Source organism: Gopherus evgoodei, chromosome 2 (assembly GCF_007399415.2).
Source record: "Gopherus evgoodei ecotype Sinaloan lineage chromosome 2, rGopEvg1_v1.p, whole genome shotgun sequence".
Lineage (NCBI taxonomy): Eukaryota > Metazoa > Chordata > Testudines > Testudinidae > Gopherus > Gopherus evgoodei.
The window spans coordinates 65648883-65671262 of record NC_044323.1 but is presented as its reverse complement, the minus strand read 5'-3'; the positions used below and the strand labels follow the sequence as shown (position 1 = coordinate 65671262).

The following is a 22380-nucleotide window of genomic DNA, read 5'->3' as shown; positions in this document are numbered from 1 at the left end:
GTCCTTTTTTATTTAAATACTTACAGATAATAAGAATACTGCTGAATAGTTTGGGATGTGCTTTTGGGATCCCTCAGGCTGAAATGCACTACTGAATGAATGCTAAGCAGTTTGAGTTCTACAGAGCTGTTAGGTCATTATGTACATGCCTCTGATTTTTAGCCATCAATCCAGGAGTTTCTCTATCTTGATGTCTGTGTCTGGTTGTCAGTAATGAGGGATGCTATTTATGGTTCAGTTTACAATTTCTCTCTTGCCTCCTCCTTGTTATTATCATCCAAAATGCCTTTTGGTTTCTGCTAATAAAAACAGAATCCCCAACACCATGGTTTTAATAGCTAATATGCCTGGTGGGGGCATCTGATCCACTGCTTGAGTTAAATATAACCCTGTCTAGTGTAAGGAGAAGATTTAATGGGAAATGGTTGGCATTCTTTCTTCCTAAAGGCACAGAAAGACAGACAGGAGAGTGAGCGAGAGAGAGAGACATACAAACACTCTCTCTCTCTCTTTCTCTCTCTCTCACACACACACACAGGAGAAGAGAGAGCAAGCAAGACAGACATAGACAGAGAAGACAGTGGTGAGAGAGATCCCCAAAGCAGACCTGCATCTCTAAGTTGGAATTTTACAGAGTGCAGCCAGCATGGTTGTCCTCAGTTTAATAGCTTTGGGATTTTATCTTCAGCTTTTCTTCTGCTTTGTTCTGTCTCACACTTCGTTCATCGACAGCGTCTTCCCCGTTTCCTCAGGTAAATGATGATGTTGCTTTAAGTCTTTTTGTTTCTTTTATTGACTGGATCTTTCCTGTCCAGCCCAACTTTCACATGTGCTAGCAACTGAGAGGGTGGGAGGAACAATACTTGATTGCAGATGCAGCAGTTCCCAGAATAGGTGGCTGGTAATTTTTCACTGCAAACCTATTTTGCCACACACCATGGGTTTTTTTTTAAATTGTTATTGTTGCTTTCCCTGTTCATTATAATAGACCAGAGCATCAGCTGATATAAATCAATGTGGCTCCATTGACTTCTATGGTGCTACACCAATTTACACCAGGTGGAGATCCAGCTCAATGTCTGCATGTTTCTTTCTATTTTGGATGAGCTTAGGTAGATTAGTGCAAGGGAAAGAAAATGAGTTCTGATGTATAGTTGCTTCTATAAATTTATCCCTGACCTCGTCCAATGCTGCTGGACTCCAACTGGATGTTAGCAGAATAAACATCATCTGGCTCTGGCTATGACACTAACAAATACTCAGATGACTTTCATAGCAAACAAGAGCCCACTGCATGGAAAAACTCTGACAGGCAAAAGGCAAAACAGATTAATTGTCAGCTGAGCCAGGGCACTGGAAATCCCATTTAATAGGTTTTACAGTTATAATCAGCTAGGCTTTCCTTTGCCCACTAGAAGGTGAGGGGAAAGTTGAGGAGCACTATGATTATGGCTCTTCTTTGAGTTGCTTTAGTTTCATCTTTATATGGCAAGTGTCTATCTTTTTTCTCTCTTTCCTGCTATAATGAATGTGTGAAAAGAGATGACCCCCTACTAAAAGATTGGATTCAGCCAGCCCTAAATTTGGGTCTGTTTAAAACCAGATCCCGGTTTTGCAGCTGGAGCTCGGCTGGATCCCAGGATTCCATCTCTGTTCCTAACACAATGAAAATTACCAAAAAGGTACATATTTAAAAACTGAGATAAAATCACTTTTGAAGCTACACTGTCTCCTATTTATTTTAAATCTTACTGGTGCAATAAAAGAACAGATAGACTATAGTCAAAACATTTAAGAGGGAACAGGGACTAAGAAGGAAGTGCATGGTGACAGATTTCTTAACCATGCAATATTAACTGCCGAGGTGATTTCCTTTAGGATTTTTTATTCTTTAAAAATCTGCTGTTAGTTTCAATAAGAAACCAATTGCATTAGCTTGAGGAAGGCGCTGTACAAGCTTCTTCTCACAGCTCTGTCAATATCCATGCACTTAAGTCTTGGTCTGTTTGAATATTCCACATAGAAATCTCTTCTTAGCAGTAACTGCTGGTCAGAGATGGGAATTGATGAGATTTGAACAAATGTCCCTTTAGGGATCAGACTACATTAATTTTTTCACTTGGGATCCAATTTCTTTCTTTCTTTGTTTTTGTGAGCCAGATTTAAATGCAGAACTATCCATGGCACCCATTTATCTCCTATGGTTTGAACTTCTCATTCATAAAAACATAATCATTCATGGATTAATATTTTGCTGGCAACAAATATAACGGAGGGAACCCTTTGGGAAAACCTGTAGTTCTTCATAGGGGTAGAACCAATAAGGTTTTATAGAAATATAACTGGCTTCTATGGCAGTTTACTTTTAAAAGCTATAACATTTAAAAGAGAATTTATATCCTTTGTGTAGTTTGTTTGATTTTTTTAAAAGCATCCTATAGAATTCTGTAGGGAGGCAAATAATTTTCCATTAAATTCTATGGGATGGTTCATAAACCTATAGAAATCTTATTATTTCTATTTAATTGAGTATGATTTTTCCATAAGGAAAATGTTAATGTTGAGCACTTTTATATCATAAAGCCTCCTATTTGTATCTTATCTATGCCAAATCATATTGGACTGTTATTTAGTATGCATGTTATTAGCCCTGAGAAATTATTTTGTTTATCTAAATGCTTAAAATCTCTCTTGATGCACTAAATTTTAATCAAAAGAATGAAAAGTTCAGGTCATAGTCCTGGCCTTTCTCCTTAAATTATTTTCATTAATGCAACAGTTTTTTTATGCTAGAAAGGCAACTTACACAGCTGGTTAACAAACCAACCAACCAGGTGAAGTGGGGTTTAACTTTTCTCTTGGAAAGGCCTGTTGGAGAGGCCATAGGGTAGAAAAACCTCATCGCATTTTCCTCACATTATTCCATTGGTGCAGGAGGGGTGAGTTTGTCAGCAATGGGGATACTGAAACTGCTGAGTCTGTGAAACTGCAACAGCGTGAAGTCTGAGATGGAAAATCAGCATTCACAAGAAAATTCAGAGTCAAAAGTGCTATTCACCTGTTTTATGTAAACATTGCCACACATATAGAGCTGAGCCTTGCCCATGGAGCATATGGCTATGGGAATAAGTGAGGACAGCATATAGTGCTTCAGAGTGACAGACAGAACCGCCCAGAGGATTCAGCGGGCCTGAGGCAAAGCAATTTCGGGGGCTCCTCCATAAAAAAAAAGTTGCGATACTATGGGATACTATATTCTTGTGGAGGCCCCTGCGGGGCCCGGGACCTGGGGCAAATTGCCCCACTTACCCCCTCCTCTGGGCAGCCCTGGTGACAGACTAATCTGCCGGCCCATATACGATTTTCTAAAAGGAGCGTGGTCAGTGCCCTGTAGCCCTGAAACTGGCTAGCTGTCAACAGAGAGTACTGACTATTTACAGGTGGAGACAGACTTTGCTCCTAGGAGTTCAGAGGAGCAGCAAAATATTTTCGATGGTGCATCCCCTCTGGCTTGCCTACGAGGAATCCTGGCCAACAGGATTCCCAAAGCAGAGGCTATATCAGGCAGTGTCTCTGCTCCCCTTCCCTGCACCAACCAGCCCAGGTGTTCTAGTAAAGGCCTCAGAAAAGGGTGTGTTCTGTTCCCTACATTTAAATGGAATATAGGGGCCCAGTGCTGTTAGCATAACCTAGTCACTATTCAGCATCAAACAGCGTTAAACAAGGTTCAGGGTTTGGCATACAGAGACCTCAGCCTGCTTAGTGCCATGGCAAACGCACCATTAAACATCCCCTTAACCTTTTATTAAAGGTACAGAAAAGAAGGAGAAACAGTTAAAGCATTTGACATGTCAAGTATTAAATACAGCTTTCAACCATAGCCCTTGTTCACTTTCCCTTTAGCTGGAAAGAGTTTTTGAAGGAAAAATCCCTTGACAGTCTCTGAGATGGTACCAAAGCTGGTAATAAATTTGGGGGAAAGAGAAGCAGTTAGCTGAGATGGGCGGGAGCTGTTGCTGTAGTTAAAAGTCTAATCCCATTTCATCCCAGTTGGTGTTTGGGATTCAGCTGGAGCTGGGGCTTCTCTCTCGCCAGGTCTGGTCAGGACATTTCTCAGGAGCAGGCCTGGTGGTGCAGGTGATGGTGGGTATGGCAGTCATGATGGTGAAGCTCGCTCCAGTAGCCATTTTTTCTCCCCTAAGTCTTTCTTTAAGGATCCACAAAGGGAGTGATGGATGGAATAGCCCATCCCCTCATTATTTTGTCCACCAATTAGGTCTAGTTTCCAACATACCAAGTTTGGCTCACTAATTTCTGGTTCCACACTTCTCTTGTTTACCAGACATGATCTTAACACACAGTCCTTTAGTGATGTCTGTACGCCTTTTTATTTGGATTAGTTCAGTCTTTCTGTCTCTTTTTCATACCTTTCCCATCAATATTGGTTATTACAGGTTATTGTGACATCTTATAAACTTGCACTCAATTTTTACAGTTGAAGTCACAGTTAGGGTAAATTTGTAGGCCCAATCATCACAACAGATCCAAATGTTACATCTTGGGCCAATCTCTAATGTCAATGATTGCAAGGTAAAAATTGCAGTTCTAGTTCCAGTGAACCTCTGCTCGGGGTGAATGAAGTTGGTCAGTTTTTAAAAACTGACATTATTAATACGGTAGCACATGAAGGTCCTCACCAAGGATCCAGTAGCGCATGACAGTCCTCACCAAGGATCCAGACTTCATTGTGTAGGCACTGTACACCTAAATAATTACAAGATAGTTCCTATCCCAGTGAGATTATAAAAATAATCCCACTGTAATACATTGGTACTCTCCATGGCAACCCTCACAACTGTCTTACTGGGTATGAAATATTTCATATAAACCTTATCATGCCCTCTTTCAATAAGACCTTGCAATAACTACAAATATTTGTTTAATATTGTGTAAAAAAAGATCCTAGTGGATGATGTAGTCAGAATTCCTTCAAATAATGGTTTAAAAACTCTCTGGGTGAAATCCTGGCCTTACTGAAATCACTGGCAAAACTATCAATAGAGTCAGGATTTCATCCTTAATTTAAAAAAATATATCTATAGGATCACTGAATTTTATGCTGAAAACAAAGGGGCTGATCCACAACCTTAAAGGAAAGCGAACATCTAGGAATAAGGGTGGGGAATGAAGTGGTGGTTTGAGTTTCACAAGCCTGTTTTGGATGTCACATAATTTCTATCCTTATTTTAAACTAGAGGCCCATGGAGGCTGGGGTTTGGTTTTAGAAAACCTAACTGAGAGGTGATTCAGATCTGAGTTTCCTTTTAATCTAAAAATTCAGTGGGGAAAGTTCAGCTAAAAGATCCTGGTGATGACCTTACTCTAGTTAATTTTCCCTTAGAAAAACAGTGATTTAAATTAATTTAAAATATGTTTCCGATTAGATGGATGTTTATACTAGCCAGTCATTACATGTTCTTTACTGGAAGTAATTCTACTCCTGCATCTAGGCTTAATTGGAAAAAAAATGCAAATGCATTTATCCATTGGACTGAACTCACATTTTTTCAGAGTCAAATGTAACTTTAAGTTAAGCATTTTCAAATTCCACTCTAAATCTACAAGTGACCATTTTCAAGGGAGGTGCTAATTTAGACCCTGATCTTGCAAGAAGCTCTGTATAGGCAGATGCTCTTGAAATCAAAATAACCCTGAGCAAGGGGTAGGGGCCCATCCACACAAAGCTCAGTGCAGGACTGGGGCCTTAATGGAGGAAATTGTTCTCCCATTCCCTAACATAGGATCAGATTGTGAACCCCTAATTCACACTGGGGAGCAGTTGTTTACCCATGTGTTGGTAATTGCTTGCTAAGGGGTCCAACAGTAGGAAAAAGTTTATCAATGGGAAACGAAATAACAAGAGGAGATTGCTCTGACTATATCTGCATTAGAGACACTAATCTTCTAATGGAAAGGCAAAGTTTTGTATTTGACAGTAGAAATCTCACAGCTGGGGAGAAAGGGGAAACCGAACATTTCACAATTCGAATTCCCAAATAGTGTAATGATCTTGCACTTTCCCATTGCATTCAGTCACTATACGCCTGGGTGACCACATAGCAAGTATGAAAAACTGGGACAGAGGAGGGAGGGGAGGGGTAATAGGCTCCTATATAAGAAAGATTCCCAAATATCGGGCTGTCCCTATAAAATCGGGACATCTGGTCACCCTACCTCCATTCCAAGCTAATTACCTGTATCTGGCAACAAGAGGTGACTGCTTGTGTAAAGAACAGGTTTCAACACCAGCCTTGCAAAGTATAAAACTAATCATTTACTAGTGAGCCCATTCTTGAGTGATGAGTCTTTCCTATAGCTGTAAAAATACATCTGGCTATCTTCCAGATATGTTTGAAAACTTGCGGCCTTTTATTTATGTCCTCACATATCTTTCCATGGCAACAGGTCACAAATAAAGAGGTTATCAGGTCACGAGGTGGTAACTAGGAAGCGGAGATAAACAACATAGGAAAAAACATTCTTGATTATGCCAAATATTTTGGGAAGGAATGACAACTTGGATCAATCTTTGAAAAAGAAAGACGGAGATTAAAAAGGAAAACCCTCTCCCCTTTCCACCCTGCTGCCCCACAGATCCCCACCAACCTGGTGCAAGAGTGCATCATGGTTCCTAGAAGTACTGGAAATGTCATGTCAGCACCAGCCTGTTTTCCTGGTGCTGAAACATCATTTCTAGAGGAAATGCTTCAGGGAATAATATTACAGCATGCTCAGACATGAGACCATGGTTCCACGTGTCAGTGTAGCAACATGGCAATAAAACCATGGGAGGAAGAAAGCAGGTAATTAAACCCTACTGGAGGCAGCAGGCTATTTAATATTGTCAGAGGGTCCTGTAGCAGCGCCTTCTAAAGATATAGTTTTGCTGAGTTGTTTTATCATTATTTTCCAAAGTTTTATTCTGTTTAAGTCCTTGCCCTGCACCCATCACTACGGCATCTGAGTGACTCTGCTGTACAATAGAGGAATGAAGTAAATCTATTAATGAATTCTAAACACAAATTTCACACTCATTTTTAGTAGGGTTAAGGGTTATAAGAACCACAGTGAAGCAAACCTCCTTCCAGGTTCAGATCAATTAAAGATCCTTATTATTATTGTTTGTTTATCATTCGTGTTACCATAGCCACTAGGAGCCCCAGTCATGGACAAGAACCCCATTGTGCTAGGCATTGTAAAACAAAAGATAGTGCCTGCCCCAAGGAGCTTACACACTAAGTCCTCCTTCACTCTCCTAGGGACCCAGCCTGAAGGTTCCTGAGGATTGTATCGCGAGAAATGAAGCCACATAGAATACTGGAGAATCACAAAGTGGGGAGAAGAGAGGAGCAGACAAAATATTTGGATGGTTAATCTGACCAAAACCTCCCTTTATGCCCAACACAAATTTGTAGTATGATTTAATTTTCTTCTGTGGGCTTCTAAGAATATTGATCCCGAGTCCTATAAAATGAACATGGTAGATTACGCTGATTTAGAGGAATACAAAAATATTATAAAATGCAGCGTTATCGATGTTATTGCTACCATTATTTTTGCTTACTCCAAGTTACAGTGATGACAAATGAATGCTTTTAGATGATATATTTTTCAGTGAAAAGGAACAAAGTGTTATGCTGGGGGTTGGTTGAAACCTCATTGAAACTGGTGAGTGTAACAGTTACCCTTAATTCAGGATAAATGTGAAAAACAATTAAGCTTCTTTATGGACTAGATAGATAAACAATAGGAGCCACCCCCCAAAACACAGACCACATGCCAAGTTGGTCTGAAACTGAACTATGTGGGCAGAAAGGCAGAAGGTTTTACTAGAGGTTTAGTGTAAATTTAGGGGACTGGTCATTGTTTGAGGGAACTGCATATGTGTGGAAAGAGGCAGCAGAAACACCACAGAAGCAGACAGAAGGTAGCACAGAAGCACCAGAAACAACCAGAGAAGCACTTGAGAGAGAGCGCACTTTTGGGCAGCATGCTGGCTAGTAAAAGGCTTGGAGCTAAGAGCAAAGAAACTGCCTCCTGCTGTTTGATTGTTCAGGGAAACAGGACTGTGTACATTCTTTAGAAATGAACAGGATTGCATCAAAGAAATAGCTGACTCTATCTCAGTTTCTTCCTCCAGCTGGAAACAACCTGCAAGAATGTTGGCTAACCACTCAGGTCAAAAGGAGTAACAATAGTATATCCTCTCCCCCCTTACCTTTGCTTTATTCTTTAGACTACAAAGTGTTTTTTTCTGCCAGTAAAAATCAGAAGTAGCTAAAGACTACTGAACACAAAAGGGAACACATTTAAAGAGGTACATCCATGATAGGAGAGAATTAAGGCATAAACTCAGTTCCCATTGTGTTTCATAAATTCATGCCATATTTGCTGATTAGCAGAGATACTTTATTTAAATAAGGAATTTTATTTAAATAAGGAATTTCCCCTCCCAGCATCTCTTCTCTTACTGGATGAAACAGTGAAGATATAATTCTGAATTTCCACAGTAATCACACAGTAACAATTTGTGACACCGCAAACAAAGGAATAGAAGATAAGACTGGTTGGTGAAGGAGAACGCTCCTGTTCGAACACCTCATGAAAATAATAGCCATGGGACCTAATAGCCAAGTGAGCTGCATTTATATAAATGTTCCCTTTCTATCGGCTTTAAAATGCCACCTCTCTTGTAGAAAGGAGATGTCTTTTTTTTTTTTTTTGTCTTTTTTTTTTTTACAGAAATTCAGTGTTGTTTAATATTATTCAACTTGTTGGGAGGGAAATTTCCCTTGTCTATCTATCTTCATCACCATAACATCTAAACACCTCATAGCCTTTAATTCATTTAGCCTCACAACATCCTTGTGAGGTGAGGTAAGGAAGTATTCTTAACCCCAGTTTTCAAATCGGGAGCTGGGGCCTAGGCAGGCAAGGTGACTTACCAATGGTCAGACAGGAAGCCTGTGGCAAAGCGGGAATGGAACCCGGTCTCTGGGCCATGACCTCAGTGATAAGGCACGACTTCAGTGATAGGGCACGTTTTCCTCAGATGGAAATATTTAGAGCAGATGGAATATTTAGGTATATGAAGTATTCATAGAACTACTATATAAAAAAGGCATTGTGGGTGTCCCCCACGTGCTCTTTACCAAAGCAAGATTGTTGCCAATGATGCATATTTCTTATGCTAATACTATACTGAACTCTTTTTTAAACACGAAAATTGTGACCAAATCTTGAGGACATAAGTTTTGTCCTTTGTCTCAAAGGGTAAAACCAGCTTGGTCATATCTGTCTATCCATCCTGGCAAGAGGGTTGTTTAGATGACCTAAATAAATCTTTTCCATCTCTAACTTCTACAGTTCTCTGAATAACGCTTTCCTTTAGTTCAGACTTAATTACTACACAATTTACTCCCAGGCATGGGTGTGAAATAATGTTGCCTTCATCCAAGCATTTTAAGCTGTACTACATACAAACCCCTGCCCTTTCTTCTCTAGATACCCAGGAATAAATTACAGGCAGTTGTGGTATAGTGCAATGCTTAACTAACAATCCCAGAGCTATCAGTACTGCAGGTTGTGAGAGCTCCTTTCCTCTCTTAGTGCCACCGGGTCCAGCTCTCTGATTAGGAGATAGAGACACACATCATTCTCCAAGGGTATTTGCAATATGGTGTCTCCATTTGGGGGAAGAGGGGGCACGAATGCCCCCACCCACCCACAGCTTTTTGCATTAGTTGAAAGTTTCATAGCTGTGGGACTGGGGAGGCATGGCCCAACCACTTTTAAGCAGTAGTCTTGTACTAAATCAGTATTGCTGTTGCTGGAGCAGTCCAAAACCTTGCTCCAGCTGAGTGGTCCCAACATCACTGAAATTTGACACAGACACCTGTACAGATGGAGGAGGGGTTGAGCCAAATTTCAGTGACTGCAACCAAGCACATCCAGTCTCAGTGGCACTCAAATTTGACCTTGTTGCTGGTCTATCCAGACAGAGGGGCAGCCAGACAAGTGGGTCACAACCTGAGCATGGGGATCCTGTTCCTGTGTGGTAAAGTGCAGGGGAGTCTGCCAAAAGCTCGACATCTGGCAGCACCATCTCATGCACTGTTTGGGTGAGAGAAGAGAGACTCCCTGGCCAAAGGAGACCCAGGAAGTGGGGACTGGAGTGTGGTCCCTGCTGAAAGGATGTGGGACTGGAATTCTTTGAGTTGGAACCACTATCAACCAGTACTTTCTGTAGCCTGTTGTGTGTATTTTTCCTGATACTCTTGAGAGAACAGGGAGAACTGTCCATTCAAAATTCCCAGCTACTAGTCCCCTACCAACTCAGTCTGTAACAACAGATGGATTAAAAAAATCATGGATAAAAAAACCCCCAAAAAACCAAACAATATGCATTGGAAATTGTAACAGCGAAAACAGAAAATACAAATATTGTTAAATACTAAATGGCTGACATTGTTTCTAAAGAGCTCCTACAAGCTAGTGCTAGCAATGTACTGTGTAGTATTCATATAGTACAGAAAGGCCCAATTCACAGGTCAGTCTAAGCTTCCTCAGCAAGTACATTGCATCATTTTAGGGCTTATCTACACTACAGATGCTCTGCCAGTATAGCTAATACTAGTATAGCTGTGCTGGCAGAGCCTCCAGTGCAGATGCAGCATATACTGTCAGAAGTTTTTCTGTGGGCAGAACTGCACACTGGGGGTTTTGCCAACATTGCTGTATAGACTATGGGTGGGTGATTTTTTTCCCCACTCTCCTAACCGACATAGCTTTGCCAGCATAACTTTGTAGTGCAGACTAAGCCTCTCTCAACACTTACCAATGTGCACCCTCTTACACAACACTGTGATTTTGGTCCATTAGTCTTAGGGAGCCTAAAATTGTATAATTCCATGTGATGACCTGGAAAAGAAGGGAGCATCAGGAAAAGCAGTTACTTGGAGGATGTAAGAAGATTTAAGTTAAAGTAGGTCACTCCCTTCTTGTGCTGTCTTCCAGCTCCTCAGCACCAGCATAGACCAATTTGCGTCCACTTAATTCCACCTATTGAAGTCTAATTTACACCCCCATGTAGGTCACCTCTGAATTTAACATGATGTGTATTTTAGGACTTCTGCTCCCTTTTGTAAGGTTTCAAATACAAACTCCTTTGATTTTAGTCAAACTGAACTGGTGTCTGACTGTTATCTGGGGCAGATCCTGGCAGGTGCACTCGGCGGAAACTGAACTCTGGTCTCAGAAGAGGAATCTAAAGGTAATTTTGTTTGTGTAGCAGGTCACAAGCACAGATAAGGCAGTGAGCTCTCTTTGTAGCAGTGCCACAACAAATTGTGAGCACGTAGGCTGCTGTTGGGGTGCAGATGGTGATGTTATCTCAGGCTCGAATTAAGCAGGAAGCCCACAATTCCCTGCCAGCATTAATGCTGCTTTGCTTGACAGTGATCAGCAGCAGAACGTGCATGAATCCCCTTTTCTGGTGAGTCCACATCCTGTTTTTGCACTGCTCCCTACTAACCAGGAGCTACCCCCTACGTGTGAGTAAGCCCAGTGGGATAAAACGTGGAAGAGACAGAAATACGTAGAGGAACCAGTGCCAACTTGCAGCATTTTACAGGGTTGTAACAGGAGCTATTTTACTAACCCACTAAGGCTCTCTCTTTGTGGGCAGGAGAGGAGTGGGGAAGAGCTTTAATCATGATCGTTGGAGAGGGAAAGAAAACAAACTCGAGCTGGAACCACACTTCTCTTTTTATTCAGGGAGATATCACCACCCTTCCCTGTCCTCCCAGGGATCATTTCCCCTCACCCAAGAGAGGCCAAGGCAGATGAGCCTTGGGTGAATGAGAGAGTAATGGTCAGAAGGGCGTGGAAGGGTGCTGAGAAGATGGAGAGGGATGAGTGGTAGGGGTGTTGGGACAGGAAGGGTCGGGGCCATGGTCCTCCCACTTTTAACTGACTGTGAGGGTGAGTGATGTGGGGAAGGGGTGAAGAAGAGTGAGAGAGGGGGGCAGGGTCTTGGGGGAAAGAGGTGGCGCGAGAGTGGGGAAAGGGGCGGGTGCAAGGACAAGTCTTGGAGGGAGAAGAAATGGTGCAGGGCAAGGTTTTGGGGGAAGGGACAGTGCTAAGTGGGGCCTTGGAGAGAAGGGGCAGTAGGGGGCGAGTATCGAGGGAATAGGCTGTGAGGGGCAGAGTCTCAGGGGGCAGCACAGCACGGGGGGGTGGAGCCCCAGTTCAGATGCCTGTGCCCCCCCTACATTTTTAGGGTGCTTCCGACACTCCTGATGAGTGGGGGGCAGGGGGACTACCTATTATTTTCCTCAGCAACTAGAGGCTAGCAGGAGAGAAATGGAGTGGGTAATGAGAGTGTGAAAAACTACGTGCATATGGTGGCTACATTTACACTGCATATCTCTTGTGGCTGCATGTAGAAAGTGTGTTGCTACATGCCACAGTGAAAAGCAGGCTGCATCCACACTTGGTGTGAAACGCACCTGTGATGGAGTGTCAGTGACTAGAGGCCTCTCTCCGCCTGGCAGAGTCTGTCAGTCAGAATTTGGGCAAGCCATCAGGGAGGCAGTGGAGAAAAGCTTGGCAGCGGGGAGCTGCTGGAGCCTTTCCCTCTGTCCCCTACCTGGAGGAGCCTGTACTGGGGAGAGGCTCCAGCAGGTTGCTGTGGTGAGGGAAGAAGACTCCAGCCGTGGGGAGGCAGCAGGACACTACACTGCTAAAAATAGCAGTGTAGACATGGGAGGTACCGTTTGGGCAAGTAAACAGCTGTGTAGGGTACATTCCCGAGCACATAGCCACAGGGTTCAGGTGTGTCTTTACTCACCTAAGCAGTGTCTCAGTGTCTACACTGCTATTTATACCCTTACTGAGGGATAGGTAGTGTACATACTCTTCATGCTGCTGAAAGGAATGTACAGTATAGACATATCCAGTGTGTGTGTGCATAGGCACCAACTTCCTGTCTGCCCCGTGGGTGCTCAACCTCCCCCCCCAACAGCCCCACTCTCTCACCAGCACTGCTCTCACCCTGCTCCAATTCTACCCCTTTCCCCAAAGTCCCAGGCCAGCCCCACCTTTTTGCACCCCAGCCCTGCCCCCTCCGTGCCCCCATTGCACCCCCTGCCCCCAAGTCCCTGACCTTGCCCTGTCTCTTCTCCACCTCCTCCCCTGAGTGAGCTGCATCCCCGCGCCTCCCCCACCCTCCTGGAAAGTCCTAAGCTCTGCCAAACAGCTGTTAGGCAGCATGGGGGTGGGAAGTTCTGGGAGGAAGGGAGCGGAGAGGTGATGTGGCATGCTTGGGAGGCAGGAGGAGGCAAGGCGGGGGGAGCTTGGCTGCCAGTGGGTGCAGAGCATCCGCTAATTTTTCTCCAGTCCCGCAGCACCAGTCCCGCAGCACCCACAGAGTCGGCGCGTGTGTGTGTGTGTGTGTGTGCATGTGTGTGTGCACGTGTGTGTGCGCGCATGTACATATGGGAGGGTGTCCCCATATACAGAGAGGGCTGATTGACCTAAAGAAACCATGGATTCCATTTCAGTTTTCTTCAGACAGAGGAATGGATTTCTAATGATGAAGTTTCAGAAATACAGGTTTATGCGCTATATTGATATGGGTTTTATTTTCTGTAAGAGCCAGGGAGACAAAATTATCCCTGCTGTGACTCTACTGAAGTCAGTGGAGACACACCAGGAATGAAATTGGAATTCAAATTAGTCTCAGAAAGCTTTCTGAGAGTACAGCAGAACTAGGATTCACATGGAGATTGCCTGGGGTGGTTTGAACATCCTGGGGGAATAACATGCAAGTCAGGTGTTTTGACCCCTCTTGCTCTTGCAAATGCAGAAGCACAGCGCTGGTGTTCCACTGTGTTATTGTTACTAATCTCGCAGATAAAATACGATGGGATTGTACAATATGGCACTGCGTACAGAGCTCTTGTGGGGCTGATACAGCAGCCTTAGTGCACTGGTCGTTAGAATTGCAGGCTTTAGCAGGCATTGTGTTGAGTATTGGTTTTAACAATCACACTCGCTGTAACTTTGTATTGTGATGTCAAGCAGCTGAGTTTTAGAGCCTGGTTTATAAAGCGATTAAAACAAGGGATGGTGACTCATGGTGGTTCTAGTCCTGATTTTGTAACTGATTCATTTTGTGATTTGAGGGCAAATTGTTTAGCCTCTCTGTTCCTCAGTTTCCCATTCAGTAAACTGAGGATAATAGTTACCTGCCTGTGTGACTTCATTCTTCCATGTCTGTTAAGTGCCTACAGCTCTTCAGATGAAGGGTGCTATTGTGAACCTAAATAGATGGGTGCTGCACTTCCATGGTCAGAGTTGTTCCATGCCTTCAACTTTGCTTGGAGTTTCATGTACACATGAACTCTGGGTCAATCCATGCAAACACTCTCTTCCCTTTAGTCCCTCATCTCAGAGCCTTCCTTACACATGGAATCTGAGGGGACAGCATACAACACTTCTCTCTCTGACATACAACTCTGATGTCTTTGAATGTACACGATCTTTCCATCCCTGGGAAATTTAGCAGGCACCGGGTAGTTTCTCCTTCCATTTCCGGTCTCCCTAAAGCTAAAATTGGGGGGTTGGCATAGGGAGTGTTGCCCACCTCTTCCTCTGTAGAAGTTGCTACCACTGGCTAACAGAAATAGCCCAAAATCATTTCTATCTGATGGTTCTTTGATAGTCTATGCAAACACATCATTGGTTAACCACCAGTTCCCAACGAATGCAAGTCCACCTCAAGTGAATGACCAGCACAATTGGCAGCCCTTGGAACTCTTTTGGCAGTTCTGAGCTAAGTAGTGAATGGGACTAGAGCAGTGGTTCTCAACCTATTATCAGTGTGGGCTGCATATGCAGCTCTCTATGTGTTAGTGGGCCACATCCACACAGTATATATATATATATATATACTTGTATGGTCCTGCCCTGAGGATGTCAGACGGGCTGCAGCTGTTTGCTGATTGGGCTGCAAATGGCCTGTGGGTTGAGAACCACTGGACTTGAGAGACAAATTCTGTTCTCCAAAAGGTGGGGACTGAGGTACATTGACTGGGCACCATGAGGAAGCCCAGGCTGCTACTGACTGCTGAACTTCTATTGATTATAAATATTTTATTTCTTTTAGTTTTCTGAAAGTTTCTGAAAGTGTTTTTTGCTGCATAACAGGACTAGAAAACCCAGTGTTTCTGCTAGGGCTGGTTAAACATTTTTTTGTCAAAACTGTTTTTGATGGCAAATTGTGTTTTCAGCAAAACTAAATGTTTATGTAGAAAGTGCCTGTTTCCTGTGGAAAATTTCAAATGAACATTGAAGAAAATTTGGCTGAAAACTTTCCAGTTTGGGCTGAAAAAAAATCAATTTTCCTACCAGCTCTAAAGAATTTACAGTCTAATTTCAGATGTGATGCAACGCAGAGATCAACAAAATGATTGGGAGGAGACTGGACTCCAGCAACAAGACCGCATGGTTCTTCAGTTAAATCTTGTGCATGTATTGATATCCTAGTTGTGCCATGAGAGGGGATTGAACCGAAGACCTTTAACTCCAAAGCACAGTCTGCTACCACTTGAGCTAAAAGATTAACCCTGCTAGACAGGAGCAGTAGCAAGCAGCTGTCTTCAGTTGATGAGCTGTACATGAGGGGACATGCTGCACTTTGCCAGTGTCACACATAGGTCATGATAAACTAGATTTTCCAAAAAGCAAATACATATACTGATGTCATTGCTGACTCACTTCTTTTGAGGGGTTGTGGGTTTTGAGAAGGGGTTTGAATGAGAAGAGAATGGTGCTCATACTTCCTCTGTTCTATCAATTGAGCTGTTACTAGAGCTGTCAAAAGGCCCCCTCCACAAGCATTAAATCATCATTTAAAAAGGGGATAATGCCTTGGCCACAGATGTTTTCACTCAAAAAATCGTAAATATATACCTGAAGGCTGTTGTGTACAGAGTGTGTTGTCCTTGTGGGGAGGGTAAGAGGAGGCTGAATGAATGAAAGCAAAGCAGCAGAGAGTTTCACTTTCTGGAGAGTGAGCGCATACTCATTAAGAAACTGGCCCACCCAGCTTGTTGTTTATGGTTAGTTTTGACCAACGGCCAAGTGTGAAACGCACCTGTGATGGAGTGTCAGTAACTAAAGGCCTCTCTCTGCCTGGCAGAGTCTGTCAGTCAGAATTTGGGCAAGCCATCAAGTCAGATATTGGGAAAACAAGCCTTTAGACAGCTGCTGTGATTCTAGTCTGGGATGAAGGTGAGAGTGGTTGCATGTAGTGGACGAGAAACATGTTAAATATTTTTTCCATGGTAGCACTTCGTCTGGAAATCTGGTTAAACAAGCTAGTCTACCCTTTTTTGAACTTAAACTATATTTGGTTTTTATAAATCAGGTAATTTTGAGCAGTGAAAAATTGAGAGCCCGATTCTGAGCTGAAACCAGTATTATGCTGATGTATCTCCACGGATTTCAGTGGATTTTCAATAGCTATCCATCTGTATGTCCATATGGATTCTGACCCTGCACAGGGATCCTACTCCAGAGGAGTATGGGCAGAACTAAAGGTATAGTTTGGACCTTGTCTCAGATGGGGATTTTCCAACCCCTAGCTGAAATAGGCAACATGCCAATGGAAAATTAAACACTGCAGCAGTTTAGTCTTAACATATTTTTTAGTTTGAAGCAACTGCTACACATAAAATACATGCATAGGACTAAATAGTGTTCATGTCCTTGATTTGGATATAAGAATAACCCAGACACTAACAAGAATTTAGGTGAAAAATGATAAATGCTTTCTAATTCAGAACTGATCCTGTTCCACTGAAACAAACCAATGGGAGTTTTTCGACCTAATTCAGCAGTACATGGTGTTTTTGCACAATCAAATCAAAGCTTTACCAAAGTGCTTCACAGTAACCTGTATTTATAGAGTGACCAGATAGAAAGTGTGAAAAATTAGAACGGAGGTGGGGGAGTAATAGATGCTTATATAAGAAAAAGCCCCAAATATCGGGACTGTCCCTATAAAACCAGGACATCTGGTCACCCAGTGTATTTAATGCATTGTTGGGTTGACCAGCACATGCTATACACATCTACACAGGCAAGTCTAAACTGTATTATATAACATGAGTAGTCCTACTGAAATCAGTGGGATCAATCATGGAACAAGGTACTACTAAGCAAGAATAACGGGGTCAGAATGTAGCATATTATTTAGCATTTAGAATATTTAGCATTACTATCTTATTATGTATGGTTATACGGTGCCTGTAGTATTATGCAATTTGCTCCAATTGCTGCCTGTTCACTTGAAATCGATTTAAAGAATATTACTAATAAAAAATATGTAATCGAACTTCTATTTCCAGGAATAGAAAATAACTGGTATTATTTTAAATAGAAGTATTTACAATAAGGTGTTGTAATAAACAGCAACAGTCCCACCTTAAAATGTAAATGTTGATTCACATTTGTTAGTGCTTAATAAGGGCCTATTCTGCTGATTTCAAAGAACTTTGAATCAGGCGGATAGTGCAGCAATACAGTATACGGTCTTAAGGCCTGATCCAACTGTCGCTGAAGACAAGTCAATGGGAACTCTTTATGCAGGAGTAATGTTAGTGATGCTTTTGCATACTTATACCAATAATCCTGGAATTAGGGACACTATGACAGTCTGCAATATTAAAAATCCAAATTCTACCTATGGCAGAATGTGTTTGTTTATATTTTAGTGTGTTGTGACTAAGCTAGAGACAGGAGAATTCAGAAAAATGTATAGAACCACCAAGCCTTTGGTACTTTGAGATCTAAAGTCTACACGAATTACTTCACACTTTTTAATAGGACACTTGTTTTTGTTTCTTTTGATCAAAGATAAAAATATTTTTTCTTCTCCCAAATAGAATAAAATTTTCTGCTGAGGTTCAAATACTACAACCTAAGAAATTCAAAAAGGTTCTTAATTATGGATTCTTTCTGAGGTTGAATTACCCGTCTCTAAACTCAGCTAAAACAATGTTTTGGTGGGAACTCTGAAAAATATACAGTAAATTAACTCTATTTACAGATGCAATGTAATAAATGTTCACATCTCTTAAGTAAATAAAAACCTTCTGCAGCTCTTGCTGGTGAAATTGAACAGGTCCCACCTTGTAAAAATAGCCTTGTTAAGAAAAGTGATTGGAAGCAAGATCAGTGAAATGTGGTTTTTATTTTGGATCTTGTGCCAAGAGTGTCTTTACACCCAAAGCATGGGATATAATCTGGCATCGGTTGAGTCAAACAGTAACTGGATTCCATCCTTGGATAACTGTATTCCAGAAGTGTTTTTCTAGCTTAACTGACAAATCCAGACCTGTGGCTGAGACAATGTGGAATAAGTAAAACACCTGCTGACCTGCTTGTTGGGTAGCTACTGAAAACATTTTTGGAATCACATTGCTTCAGGGAACCTCTTTGTGCATTGCAATACTGAGGCTAAGGGACTGATCCAATCCCCATTAATGTCAGTGGGAATTGTATCAGGCCCTAAACTGGTAGGATGAAAAACAGCAGAGAAAGGAAATGTATTTTGACTAGGTGAAAAAGAGTGCCCAGGCTGCCAGGATTTGAAACCAATGGGAATTTTACCATCAGCTTCAATGGGTTCAGGGCTTGTCCATTTGCAGAGTATTTCCATACTGCAAAATCCATACTATAGTTCTAAAGAACTAGGATAAATAAATTATAAGCGGAAGAATTCTTCCCTGAAACAAAACAATATGAGCTAGAGTGTGCTGTTGGGGACAGCCCAGTGCTGCCATCTCACCACAGGAGGATCACTGAGAGCTGTCCTGGAGTACAAGGGAATATGCATCTGTTATACCCTTTCATGAGATCCTGCTCCAATGGGTCAGTGTGGAGGAGGGGAGAAACACAAAGTCAATGGGACTACACACAAGCTTAAACTTCAGCATGTGCTAAATTGCTTTGCTGATATGTTCTCCCCACCACCAAATAAACTCCTATTCAAAATTGCTCCATTTGAAAATAAAAAAAGCTATTTTTCCAACTGTCAACAACTTAAACTCAACCTTGAATCTGAAAATCAAGCCACTGCAGCCATTGTTGGTTGCATGGGATCAGATTGACTGGCTGTAAGCAACTAGGATGCTTCTTTATTTTCCATGAAGTGGGCTTTTGTTGGTACATTTGTGTCAAGTTTAGTTTTTATGGCATGCACAGAGCTGGATGTAGAAAAACTGTGGTTTTATTTATTATTCAGTACACATGGCATGCAGAGTACAAATAGCTTGTCTCAAATGCTGAGATTTACAATATTTTTGTGCAACAAATAGTCTTGGAAAGAATGTAAAAAAGCAACCCTATTGAAAGAGATCGTGCTGGGTGGAGGCAGTTTAACGTTCTTTTTTTCTACGCTTCTCAATATGTAGGATGTTTTCCTCACATTTCCACACCTGCTGTAAAATTAAACACTCAATGTTATTTGCATGGCAGTACCCAGAATGCACTTCCAGCTCAACCTATTTCCTAAAGGTGCTGGTTTCTTAAAACTGCAGGGTTTTGGTTGTGCTTGTATGTTCGACTACTTTTCCATACATGGTGACATGGGCTAGCCATGCTGAGTATGAACCTGCCTGAACCCCATGAGTACGTACTCAGCATGACGGCTCTGTGCTGCCCTTGCTGTTTGGACTACACTACTAGTGTTCGCATGCTGACACAGTGGGAGCTAGCTGCCTACATAAGTTGGGAATCACAGCTGCTGCCCCAAGTGTAGCTGTAGCTAGAGTAGGGGGCAGTTCCTGCACCAAACAGCTTATAGTCTAAATAGGCAAGACAGACTCATAGATTTTAAGGTCAGAAAAGACCATCATGATCATCTAGTTTGACTTCCTCCACAATGCAGGCCACAGAACCTCACCCACCCAGCCACCCCACTCCTGTAACAGATCCCTAACCTCTGGCTGAGTTACTGAAGTCCTCAAATCATTGTTTAAAGACTTCAAGTTACCAAGAATCCACCATTTACAGTAGTTTAAACCTGCAAGTGCCTCATGACGCAGAGGAAGGTGACCCCCCACACACAAGTTCTCTGCCGATCTGACCTAGGGAAAATTTCCTTCTTGACCTCAAATACGGCATATAGACACCAGGTGGGGGTAGAGGAGTGACTTGCACAAAATCTCTCTGCAGGATTGGTGGGAGGAAGAAGTCAGGGGGAAATCTGTGTGTGTTAGATTTACTAGCCTGACTTTGCATACCCTCTGGGTGAGGGGGAAAAATAGATTAGCTCTTGGTAATTTTGTTCTCCAGGACTGGGAACGGGGAGTGTGGAGTCCCTCTGTTTAGATTCACTGAGTTTGCTTCTGTGTATCTCTCCAGGAACACCTGGAGGGGGGAAGGGAAAAGGTTTATTTCCCTTTGTTGTGAAACTCAAGGGAGTTGGGTCTTGGGGTCCCCAGGGAAGGTTTTTGGGGGGACCAGAGTGCCCCAAAACACTCTAATTTTTTGGGTGGTGGCAGCTTTACCAGGTCCAAGCTGGTAACTAAGCTTGGAGGTTTTCATGCTAACCCCCATATTTTGGACGCTAAGGTCCAAATCTGGGACTAGGTTATGATATGTTCCAAGACCAGAGCATTCCAAACCACATTATCTCTTTAAGTGTTTTTTTACACCAGTGGAAATTCCTAGTATAGACATGCAACAGCATTATAAATCGGAATAAGACCCACTGGGGCAAATCACTTTTTATACCAATGCAGCATGTCCGTAGTCTAGTGGTTTGCACCAGTGCAGCTACATTGGTGCAGCTATACAGATGCAGGAAAACCCATTGCAGACAAGTCCTTAAGTTGATGACTCTCTGTGGAACCCGGAGGTTACAATTTAAATGGAGATGCTAGTAGAAGTGCTCTAGAACTGTACTAGAATACCTTCCTGCCTTACATTCTTAATTAGTTGTATTAACACTTTTTATGGGGACATGGTTTCTAATTTGCCTGTAAAGCTAAGGTTAAATAAATAAAGATGAAGGAAATTCATGCATGTTTTATTAAAAAATGGTCCTTAAAAATTAGCAAACTGATTCTGAATAGGAGTCATGTGGCGAAAATCCTGTGCAATGTTTCGAAAATGGCACACTAAGTAGAAGTCTAGATTTAAATGACAAAAACAAAGGTATTTGTGATAATTTAGGCATAGGATCTCATTCTCCATTGCCCAAAGACAACACTACTCTGGTGGTGAAAAAGGGATGTAAAGGAAGTAGATATATCCATCCGGGAATTCTAGTATACACTGACTCTAGGCACCCGCCCCCCCGCCCCAAAACCCGCACAACCCTCAACATAGAGCATGCCAAGGATTCAGCCAAAAGAAAATGGCATGGCAGCAACCCTGTTGTATTCCGGCTCCTCATGGCTGCTGGAACAACCATTAACAGACAGGGGCAGTTGGACATAAATTAAAGCAGCCGTAGCTTGTGCCAGAATGCTATACTTTATGTCAAGCCCCCAGGCAGCCCCAAAATATGTGGGAGGTGCATTCCATAGCTCAGTCTGAATGAAGAATCAAACCTTTTAGATTTAAAATCATCAAATTATGAATATTATCCCAGTAAGAATTACAGGCTTTCCAAACTCTTCTGTGCCATGTGAGTTACATGCAGCCCCTATTTTAGGAACAGCTTTTAGCTGAATTATGTAACAAATTTCAATTTGGAATTAAAATGTCCTGATTTTGACTGGTTTAAGACATACTCAAATGTAATTTTAGTGTGTTGTGATGTTATGATGAAATTCCAGTCCTTGTGAAGAGTATGGAATTGCATTAAATGGTATTTTATGTGAACAAACAGACAGACACAGTCGCTGATCCGGTGAATAAGTGCTAGAATGTAATTCCTCAGCTATCTTCTTCATCTAGGGGTGCAATTAATCTACAACACTTCTGTCAGATTCGTTTTTCTAGGAATTTAATTTGGAAATTTTATATTAATTCCCCTCTTCTAACATTAGCCGGTGCCAGATGCTTTGGTGGGAATGACTGAAACAGGGCAATTTACCAAGTGATCCATTCCATGTAATCCAGATCCAGCACCTGACAATCAGAAGTTTAGGGACACCCAGAGCATTGTGTTGCATCCCTGAGCATTTTGGCTAATAACCACTGATGGACCTATTTTCTAGGAACTTATCCAATTCTTTTTGGAGCCCACTTATACCTTTGGCCCTCACAACAGCCCCTGGTAATGAGTTCCACAGGTTGACT

General features: G+C 42.2%; 1 protein-coding gene across 1 annotated transcript in view; it reads left to right on the top strand.

Annotated features, from left to right (window-relative positions):
• Positions 1-557: 557 nt before the first annotated feature.
• The window catches only part of COLQ (collagen like tail subunit of asymmetric acetylcholinesterase), a 66922-nt gene continuing 45099 nt past the window's right edge, over positions 558-22380 (top strand). The window contains exon 1 of the mRNA XM_030549330.1: positions 558-752. Within this exon, the coding sequence (XP_030405190.1) occupies positions 647-752 (106 nt within the window). The 5' untranslated portion in view covers positions 558-646. The remainder of the gene's footprint in view (positions 753-22380) is intronic.